The sequence below is a fragment of the Oncorhynchus keta genome, chromosome 13 (assembly GCF_023373465.1).
Source record: "Oncorhynchus keta strain PuntledgeMale-10-30-2019 chromosome 13, Oket_V2, whole genome shotgun sequence".
Taxonomy (NCBI): Eukaryota; Metazoa; Chordata; class Actinopteri; order Salmoniformes; family Salmonidae; genus Oncorhynchus; species Oncorhynchus keta.
The window spans coordinates 34,016,664-34,028,040 of NC_068433.1; the positions used below are offsets into that span (position 1 = coordinate 34,016,664).

The window sequence follows — 11,377 nt, forward strand, 5'->3', positions numbered from 1 at the left end:
TTGGACTTATGGTAATGCAGAATGGGTATGATGAACTTATCATTTCTCTATTTAGGAAATATGGAACTTTGGACTATATTGGGCAAATATCAGGTTTTGATTTAGGGGACGGCGAGGATGAAAGGGAGCTGAATATGCCTACATGATCCTAAAATAATTGGTTTTATTACCGTTTTACATTTGAAGAATAAATATAAAAAATGTTAAGGATGATTATTCTTCCGATACACACCGGCAAATTAATGGATTAGGTATTGTCAACAGGGTTGTTGTCTCTAGTGTGTGGCATGCTGGTTAACACTGGGATAAAAGGATTAAAGTTAACAGTAGAACTAATGCAATAATTGGCTTACAGAAGCACTTCTCTAAGCGAGAGAAAGGTATATTATATATTTCTAAGCTATTTATGCTACCCTTTATATTATTGATCCTAATGATATAGGCCTAGGTGTAAAACAGCTGAAGTGATAGAGCAACAACCCTGGATCTAGGCTGTCGTGCCTTGGCGATTGTGAGTTGATTCTTGGGTATGCGTTCCCATAAGGGAGTGGCCGGGGTTGGCTTGCAGTCGGCTCTGGCACAGCCATGGCACGATACAACAGGATGTGATGCCTAAGAATGTGATGCCTAAGAATAATTTTTACTTGCAGTCATTAGAATCTATGTTCCTTTTTCCTTCTTCCTTTTTTTGTCGGAATACAACAGGATATAATGAGGACTACATGAAATATGTCTTGCATGTAATGGACATTAAAAAAGGTCTGGTCTTGCGATATATTTCTGAAGTGCCCTTCTAAAATTAAAAAAAAAAAGTCAAACCATTGAATCCAATGAACTATGCAGGCTGGGCTGACATGCTTATAGCCTTGCTAGGACTTTCAAATATGACCATTAATTTATAAGATTGTGCTGTTATCATTTCTATTAATATGATCTATTATTGTTACTATTTACTTTTTTCTGACTGTTTTCCATGTTTTGGTTAGTTCTCTTAAACAACTTAAGATAAACCAAGGGTTTGCCTTAGGACGCAAAGGTGCGTCGTGAGTCAAGGAGACGATCTGTAGGCCTTAGTGACAACAGACCTAGATATGGGGGGTTTTAGTGGGTGGAATATTAGGGCAATTGGGAGGTTTACAAAGTTGCAGCTACAGTATGCTTAACAGTGCAAATTACTATGGTACTGCTACATGGACACTTAATCATCATGGTGCTTTTTAAAATGGTAAGTTTACAAACATTGGTTGTGGTAAGTATAATTGAAACGTGGGTACCATTATGGTAAGTGGGGAAATGAGTATAGCAAGTTATACTTGTAATGGCTTAGCAGATCATAAAAAAAGAATACATTTTTACATGGCTAAAAGATAAAGAACATAATATATACTGTTTACAAGGAACAAATTCTACACGTATACAAAAATGACTGGGAGGCAGAAATACATTTTTGTCATGGGCAAAGAAAAACATATGTTTTCTTTTCAGTCTCCACCAGTTCTACTGAATGATGTTAACTGTAAGGATTTATTTCCTAATAACAATAATGTCAAATTTACACATTTACAGAAAGACCTGTGTGAAGGTCAACTTACAGAAGAGGAACTTTGAGGCAATAAAATATTTTCAGTCTGGAAAAACACCAGAGCATGTTGGTATACCAGTAGAGGTATATCAGACCTTTTTTGATGTACTCAAAGATCCATTATTAGCATGTTTTTAATTACTCTTATACAAATGGTAGACTTCCAGGTACTCAACAAGTAGGTCTGATTTCATTACTACTAAAACAGGACCCAGGTGGTAAGTCCATTTAAAAAACTAGTAGGCCTCTTACTCTTCAATGTTGTGATGCGAAAATCCTGGCGAAATGCATAGCACATAGAATAAATAAAAAAAATAAAGGTTTACCGGATGATCATCCTGATGAAACGTTTTTTTTTTTACATGGACGACATATTGGAGATAATATGACAATTACTTAAAACAATTGAACACTATGAAACCTTGAAGATACCAGGCCTGGTCCTCATAGCGGATTTTGAAAAGGCGATAAGGTACGACTAGAATTTATATATAAATGCCTGGATTACTTACTTAACTTCTTGGTGACAGGGGGCAGTATTTTCAAGTCCGGATGAAATGCATGACCAAATTCAACTGCCTGCTACTCATCCCCAGAAGATAAGAAATGCATATTAATAGTAGATTTGGATAGAAAATACTGAAGTTTCTAAAACTGTTTGAATCATGTCTGGGAGTATAACAGAACTTATGTAGCAGGCGAAAACCAGAGGAAAAAATATTCAGATTTTCTTTTTTCAATGATTTTTCATTGGGAATCCAGATTTCTAAGGGACCTTATTGTAGTTCCTACCGCTTCCAGTGGATGTCACCAGTGTTTAGAAATTGGTTGAGGTTTTTCCTTTGTGTAATGAAGAAGTAGCCCTGTTCAAAACGAGGGTAACTTCAAGTGTACTGTTTGTTAGAGGCGCGTGACCAGAAAGGTAGCGTCAGTTTTTTTTCTCCCTATATTGAACACAGATCATCCAGTCTTCAATTTAATTGATTATTTCGATACATACAACAACACAGAGTTACACATGGAATAAACAAAACATACAATCAATAATACAGTAGAAAAATAAGTCTATATACAATGTGAGCAAATGAGTTGAGATAAGGGAGGTAAAGACAAAAAAAGGCCATGGTGGCAAGGTAAATACAATATAGCAAGTAAAACACTGGGATGGTAGACTTGCAGTGGAAGAATGTGCAAAGTAGAAATATAAATAATAGGGTGCAAAGGAGCAAAATAAATAAATACAGTAGGGGAAGAGGTAGTTGTTTGGGCTGAATTATAGATGGGCTATGTACAGGTAGAGTAATCTGTGAGCTGCTCTGACAGCTGGTGCTTAAAGGTAGTGAGGGAGATAAGTGTTTCCAGTTTCAGAGATTTTTGCAGTTCGTTCCAGTCTTTGGCAGCAGAGAACTGGAAGGAAAGATGACCAAAGGAGGAATTGGCTTTGGGGGTGACCAGTGAGATATACCTGCTGGAGCGCTATGGTGTCCAGTGAGCTGAGCTAAGGCAGGGCTTTACCTAGCAGAGACTTGTAGATAACCTGTAGCCAGTGGGTTTGGTGACGCGTATGAAGCGAGGGCCAACCAATGAGAGCGTACAGGTCGCAATGGTGGGTAGTGTATGGGGCTTTGGTGACAAAACGGATGGCACTGTGATAGACTGCATCCAGTTTGTTGAGTAGAGTGTCGGAGGCTATTTTATAGATGACATCACCGAAGTCGAGGATCGGTAGGTCAGTTTTACGAGGGTGTTTGGCAGCATGAGTGAAGGATGCTTTGTTGCGATATAGGAAGCCGATTCTAGATTAGAGATGCTCAATGTGAGTCTGGAAGGAGAGTTTACAGTCTAACCAAACACCCAGGTATTTGTAGTTGTCCACTTATTCTAAGTCAGAGCCATCCAGAGTAGTGATGCTTGACGGGCGAGTAGGTGCGGGGAGTGATCTGTTGAACAGCATGCATTTGGTTTTTACTTGCGTTTAAGAGCAGTTGGAGGCCACGGAAGGAGAGTTGTATGGCATTGAAGCTCGTCTGGAGGTTAGTTAACACATTGTCCAAAGAGGGGCCAGAAGTATACAGAATGGTGTCGTCTGCGTAGAGGTGTACCAGAGAATCACCAGCAGCAAGAGCAACATCATTGACATTTACAGAGAAGAGAGTCAGCCCATGTATGGAACCCCATAGAGACTGCCAGAGGTCCGGACTACAGGCCCTCCGATTTGACACACTGAACTCTATCAGAGAAGTAGTTGGTAAACCAGCCGAGGCAATCATTTGAGAAACCGACGCTGTCGAGTCTGCCAATAAGAATGTGGTGATTGACAGATTCGAAAGCCTTGGCCAGGTCGATGAATTTGGCTGCGCAGTAATGTTTATCGATTGCAGTTATGATGTCGTTTAGGACCTTGAGCGTGGATGAGGTCAGAGCGTGACCAGCTCTGAAACCAGATTGCATAGCGGAGAAGGTACGGTGGGATTCTAAATGGTCGGTAATCTGTTTGTTAACTTGGCTTTCGAAGACCTTAGAAAGGCAGGGTAGGATAGATATAGGTTTGTAGCAGTTTGGGTCTAGAGTGTCACCCCCTTTCAAGAGGGGGATGACCGCGGCAGCTTCCAATCTTTGGGAATATGAAAGAGAGGTTGGCTACATACAGCAAGTAAAGTGGATTTACACCTGGTAACGTATTTACGGTATTTATGGGTAACAATCTACTAGAGGTCGACCGATTATGATTTTCTCAACGCCAATACCGATTATCGGAGGCCCAAAGAAGGCGATACCGATTAATCGGCTGAATTTTAAAAAAATTAAATGTATTCGTAATAATGACAATTACAACAATACTGAATGAACACTTATTTTAACTTAATATAATACATCAATAAAAATCTATTTAGCGTCAAATAAATAATGAAACATATTCAATTTGGTTTAAATAATGCAAAAACAAAGTGTTGGAGAAGTAAAAGTGCAATTTGTTCAATGTAAAAAAGCTAACATTTGAGTTCCTTGCTCAAAACATATGAAAGTTGGTGGTTCCTTTTAACATGAGACAATATTCAAGGTAAGAGGTTTTAGGTTGTAGTTAATATAGTATTTATAGGACTATTTCTCTCTATACCATTTGTATTTCATATACCTTTGACTATTGGATGTTCTTATAGGCACTATAGTATTGCCAGTGTAACAGTATAGCTTCCGTCCCTCTCCTCGCCACTACCTGGGCTCGAACCAGGAACACATCGACAACAGCCACCATCAAAGCAGCGTTACACATCGCTCCACAAAAGCTGCAGCCTTTGCAGAGCAAGGGGAATAACTACTCCAAGTCTCAGAGCGAGTGACGTTTGAAACGCTATTAACGCACACCCAGATAACTAGCTAGCCATTTCACATCGGTTACACCAGCCATTAGGCTGATAGGCTTGACATCATAAACAGCGCTCTGCTTGCGAAGAGCTGCTGGCAAAATGCACGAAAGTGCTGTTTGAATGAATGCTTACGAGCCTGCTGCTTCCTACCATTGCTCAGTCAGGCTACTCTATCAAATCATAGACTTAATTATAACATAACACACAGAAATATAAGCCTTTGGTCATTAATATGGTCGAATCCGGAAACTATAATTTCAAAAACAAAAAGTTTATTATTTCAGTGAAATACGGAACCGTTCGGTATTTTATCTAATGGGTGGCATCCCTAAGTGTAAATATTCTTGTTACATTGCACAACCTTCAATGTTATGTCATAATTACGTAACTTTCTGGCAAATTAGTTCGCAATGAGCCAGGCTGACCAAACTGTTGCTTATACCCTGACATTGCGTGCAATGAACGCAAGAGAAATGACACAATTTCACCTGGTTAATATTGCCTGCTAACCTGGATTTATTTTAGCTAAATATGCAGGTTTAAAAATATATACTTCTGTGTATTGATTTTAAGAAAGGCATTGGTGTTTATGGTTAGGTACAGTCGTCCAACGATTGTGCTTTTTTCGCAAATGCGCTTTTGTTAAATCATCCCCCAGCATTGCATCGATTATATGCAACGCAGGACACGCTAGATAAACGAGTAATATCATCAACCATGTGTCGTTATAACTAGTGATTATGATTGATTGATTGTTTTTTTATAAGATAAGTTTAATCCTAGCTAGCAACTTACCTTGGCTTCTACTGCATTCACGTAACAGGCAGGCTCCTTGTGGAGTGCAATGAGAGGCAGGTGGTTAGAGCGTTGGACAATTTAACTATAAGGTTGCAAGATTTGATCCCCCGAGCTGACAAGGTGAAAATCTGTCGTTCTGCCTCTGAACAAGGCAGTTAACCCAACGTTCCTAGGCCATCATTGAAAATAATAATGTGTCTTAACTGACTTGCCTAGTTAAATAAAGGTATATAAAAAAATATTTCAAAAAATAAATAAAAAAATAGCTAAATCGGCACCCAAAAATACCAATTTCTGATTGTTATGAAAACTTGAAATTGGCCCCAATTAATCGGCCATTCCGATTAATCAGTCTACATTCTACCATCTACATGATTCATGGGTCACTGATCTGTACTATACAGAAATGCATAATTATGGATATGAATATCATTATATTCATGGTCATGCATCCTGAATAGGTACACAAAGGTAGCATATGCAATATCCTTTTTCATATTTGGGTATAATTGTAAACACTGGCTATTATTGTAATGAGCTCCGCCCCCAAACAAGACCACACTTGGTTGGCCCGGTCCAGACCAAATCTGAAACAATTATAGATGTCTGTGTTTCACAACTTTGGACAGTACAGCACAGCAGAGTTCCATATTGTACAGTAAAGTAGATATGTCTCGACTGTACTCTACTCCAGTGTGCTCTACTGTACTGAACTCTACAGTACTCTTTACTGTACTGTTGTCTACTGTACTGTACAAACTTGCGAAACATAGACATCTAGGATTGGTTCAGATTTGGTCCAGGCAGGGAGTACTGACTATGTCTTGGCTTTGACCACCAGACCACAGAAAGAGAGAAAAAAACTTTTTTTGTTGAGCTGAACATAACAAACAGTATGCCAGTGGAAGGGAGGGCAGTAAAGCAGTTGACCCAACTGTGGTTTATGACTACTATGATTTCCCATTGTAATTCAATTGCAATAATTCTGATTTAGTTACAGAATTAGGGGTTTTAAATCACTTAATACATTCATAAACAAACTTGATATCAGTAAAAACACTATAACTAAATTGGTAGGTAATACCTTTACTTGCTACTTCGGTGAATGTGAACTTTCGTTATCCCCCATGAGGGAGAGAAATTATCTTTAAAAAATTTGGGTTTTTGGTATTGGAATTACACGGCAATGTCTGTTCAATTTAATAGAGAAGGCAAATAATTTCTCTAAAACTAAATATAAAAGTGTTCATATTAGTTGGCAGGGGTCTTTACTTCAACAACATGATTGTGTTTTGATGTATTTATAATCCTGTGTAAGACTGTTTCTGGTAGATTTTGACCAGAAATCAATGACTTTGCTTATTCCTATTTTTTAGTTTGGGGAATGGCTTTAAAAAGCTATATACCTTAGTAAAAATAAATAAAACTCAGCTTTGACAGCTAATTTTAAATGCTCCTATGCACTTCACATGTTGGTGCTTATGGGTCCTTTTAGATGGAAATGCCCAGTAGTGTCTATACTATGTATTCTTATTTCTATATAGTCACAAGAATAATCTAAGTTTCAAAGGACTTTGATGGAGCATTGATGAATTAAAGGCAAAGAAGTTGAAACAAAATATCCAACCATGCAGTTCTACTGACTGGACATGTTACTCTCACACAGTCATAAACCACAAATTATGTAGCCTAACAAATGGACATTGCATTGGCCTTGTGGGCGGGCAGTCTAACAGTAAAAACTAAACTTAAACGTATCCCACGACAACAAAGCGCGTGCGAGAGTTCTGAAAACAAATCACGACTCACTTTAGTGATGATGAGCGGTTCTCCGTGCTCGAGACCTCCTTTCAGCGTGAACCCCCAAGGCGTGCCTCCGTTTAACTGGACTGGGATATGGTTAAACGACACGAGCTGCTCAACAGTCTCCATTCTAGATATCTTTTAACGTTATTATACTCGCGGTAACCGACCGAGCGGAGTGGAAAGGAGTCACTTTTCTACCTGTTTTAGAACTCGGTCTCCATCACTAGTAGCCAATGGGTCCTACCATTCCATTGCAATAAAGCAACAAATCGAACAGAGACATTAGTGATATATACAGATTGGGGGAGGGCTAAAAAAAAGTTCAGGCAGTAGCGTTAGTGTTCCACTCTCCGCGGGGTGGTGAAAACGGATGTTTCCGGTTCTCAGGGCTACAGCAGTTTCCCCTGAAAAAAAACAGTTGTGAGGACTCTGCTCAGGCGTCTTTTTACGCCTGGTACGTTAGTATTCTTCCAAAACCAAAACATCTGACGCAGTTGGAAGAAGTTTTCCCAGTCCCCCAATTTCAAAACTAGTTTGAAATTCATAGATAGTCACGGTAGAATTTAAACTGGGATTGTCCAATGAGAGCGCCCAGGGGGAGGAAAGAGTACACACTACACCATTTAGCATGAGTGGTAAACAGATAAAATCTTAATCTAATTTCATTCGTCGCATACACATTTTCCAGATGTTCAAATCAAATTTTATTGGTCACATAGATGTATTTATGTGAGTGCGAGTGTAGCAAAATGCTGTGTTCTAGCTCCAACAGTGCAGTAATATCTAACAATTTCACAACACACACACACACTCACACATCTAAGTAAAGGAATGGAATTAAGAATATAGAAATATATGGACAAGCAATATCAGAGCGGCATAGACTAAGATACAGTAGAATAGAATACGGTATATACATATGACATGAGAAATGCAAAATATGTAAACATAATTAAAGTGGCCAGTGATTTCAAGTCTGTATATAGGCAGCAGCCTCTAATATGATAGTGATGGCTATTTAACAGTCTGATGGCACCTGTTCTGACCTCGCCTTCTGGATGATAGAACAGGCAGTGGCTCGGGTGGTTGTTTCCTTGATGATCTTTATGGCCTTCCTGTGACATCGGGTGCTGTAGGTGTCCTGGAGGTAGTTTGCCCCCTGGTAATGCGTTGGGCAGACCACACCACCCTCTGGAGAGCCCTGCAGGTGCGAGCGGTGCAGTTGACAGGATGCTCTCAATTGTGCATCTGTAGAAGTTTGTGAGGGTTTTAGGTGCCAAGATAAGGTGCTGTTGGCTGTTGCGCCTTCTTCACCACACTGTGTGGGTGGACCATTTCAGTTTGTCAGTGATGTGTATGCCGAGGAACTTGAAGCTTTCCACCTTCCCCACTGCGGTACCGTCGATGTGGATAGGGGGGTGTTTGCTCTGCTGTATCCTGAAGTCCACAGTCAGCTCCTTTGTTTGCTTGACATTAAGTGAGGGGTTATTTTCCTGGCACCACACTCCGAGTGCTCACCACCTCCCTGTAGGCTGTCTCATCATTGTTGGTCATCAGGCCTACTACTGTTGTGTGGTCTGTAAACCTGATTGATTTGCAGGCATGCATGGCCTGCAGTCATGGGTGAACAATGAGTATAGGAGAGGGCTGAGAACGCACCCAAGTGTTGGGGATCAACAAAGTGGAGGTGTTGTTTCCTGCATTGACCACCTGGGGCCTGCCCGTCAGGAAGTCCAGGAACCAGTTTCACAGGGCGGGGGTCAGACCCAGGGCCTCGAGCTTAATGATGAGCTTGGAGGGTACCATGGTATTGATTTCTGAGCTATAGTCAATGAACAGCATTACTATATAGGTGTTCCTCATGACCAGATGGGTTAGGGCGATGGCATCGTCTGTGGATCTATTGTGGTAAGCAAATTGAAGTGAGTCTAGGGTGTCAGGTCAGGTAGAGGTGATATGATCCCTGACTCGTCTCTCAAAGCACTTCATGATGACAGAAGTGAGTGCTACGGGGTAGTCATTTAGTTCAGTTACTTTGCGTTCTTGGGTACAGGAACAATGGTGGCCATCTTGAAGCATGTGGGGACAGAAAGGCTGGGACAGAGAGAATATTTCCGTAAACACTCCAGCTGCAGTGAAATGCTTATGTTTCTATCTCCAACCATGTATATAATGGGGTGTATAGGCAGCATGGACAATATATATGAATAGAAAAGGTGTGTACAGCTGTAGTTATATAGGATGAGCCTTAACTAGAATACAGTATATACGTATGACGTGTGTAAAACACAGTAATGGTGCGTGGGTAAAATCACTTGGGAAGCCAAGCCAGAAAATAAGCTATATTACAACCTACTGTATGCGTTGTGATAATTGCATTGTTTGAACTATAACCTGTTAGTTCATATGCCTTGTAACCGTGATATGCCTAAGGTAAGACCCAGTATACATTTGTTTCATCACATAACCGGAGAGCAACCTCTGTCCGGTGAAGTCCACAAAGCATATACTGTAGCATTTAACAAACAGTTACATGACCTATATTATGGTCAAAAAACAATGTTTCCGACCTTTTCGGACTACTAAACAAAGATTGATTTAGAACCACGAGTTATTGCAAGTTGCAAAGTTAAACAGGAGCTGCCTCCACTATTCCAGCACCATTTCAACTTCAACATCATGAAATCATCTATGCTTAGTCTATTACAACTAAAAGATACCAAAACTATTTAGTCTAATCAACGTAAGCTAAATATGATGTGTGTGTGTGTGTAAGTAGAAAAAAGATGTTGACTCACCTTACTTGTAGAGAAACTCCAATGCCATCCTCCTCTTTCATGTTGATGAAACGGTCGATGACTGTCATACAGTACACACTTTAATTTTTTGTTTACCTTGGCTACCTGGCTAAAATGCCTGCTCAGTAGCCAGTTAACATTAGCCTTCTACATCTAGCTACATATTGAACTTTCATTCTCTCAGTCCAGGGGCACAATGTATTTTATGGTTGGGTCAGAATTGCTGTTATAATCATTGGTCAGTACGGAGAATTAAGTAAATCCACAAGTCCAAATCCCTATCTCCATCCATAGCTAATTTAGAAAAGGGACAATTTTAGCTAGCTACTAGCCACCGGAGAACAACACAACGTGATGCAACAATTCAAGTGGTTTCTGTCAATGATTAATATCTCTGTGATAGGAGTGAAGCCAACTCAAAACTGGCTTCCCTTGACACGTTTTTGGTGCGCCAGGACCATTCACAGTTGAGTTCACTCAGTTTAGCTCAACCCTGATTGGCTACTATTGTATAACTTTTTTTATCAAGGGATGCCAAATGCTTTCTGGCTTCACTTGCATTCAATGCTACAGGCAGCAACAACGTCATATTCTTTATGACCAGTCTGCCTCAGATGGCCTACACATACAGAGGGGCGCTGTTTCGCTCACTCAGATGCTTTCTCTGGTAAACATTTACAAACTGTTTTACCAGTGGCATGTATTCATGGAGGCCAAGGGAAGCCAGGCCTCCCCACAAAATGTACCAAGAAAAAAACATTACATTATTTATCTTTTGTGTCTCTGTGTTTTAATAATTATCCTTCAATTTGCAAGAGGCTGAATGTATCTCAGAAAACACTCAAGTATCCAAAACTGTCAAAATATTGTCTGTGAGTATAACAGAACTGATATTGCAGGCGAAACCCTGAGGAAAATCAAACCAGGAAGTGGCTTCTATTTTGAAATCTCCATGTTCCATAGCCTGCCTTTGCTCCATTTAAAAGGGATATCAACCAGATTCCTTTTCCTATCGCTTCCTCAAG

The 11,377-nt window shown here is 40.0% G+C and overlaps 1 protein-coding gene across 2 annotated transcripts in view; it reads right to left on the minus strand.

Moving 5' to 3' along the window:
- shroom4 (shroom family member 4) overlaps window positions 1–8,022 on the minus strand; it is an 86,264-nt gene extending 78,242 nt beyond the window's left edge. The window contains exons 1-2 of one of the 2 annotated variants that reach the window (XM_052460031.1): window positions 7,558–8,022; window positions 5,746–5,781 (exon numbers count right to left, since the gene is read on the minus strand). In XM_052460031.1, the coding sequence (XP_052315991.1) occupies window positions 5,746–5,781; window positions 7,558–7,680 (159 nt within the window). In that variant the 5' untranslated portion in view covers window positions 7,681–8,022. The remainder of the gene's footprint in view (window positions 1–5,745; window positions 5,782–7,557) is intronic. The other variant, XM_052460032.1, reaches the window with a different exon arrangement.
- Between the last annotated feature and the right edge of the window lie 3,355 nt (window positions 8,023–11,377).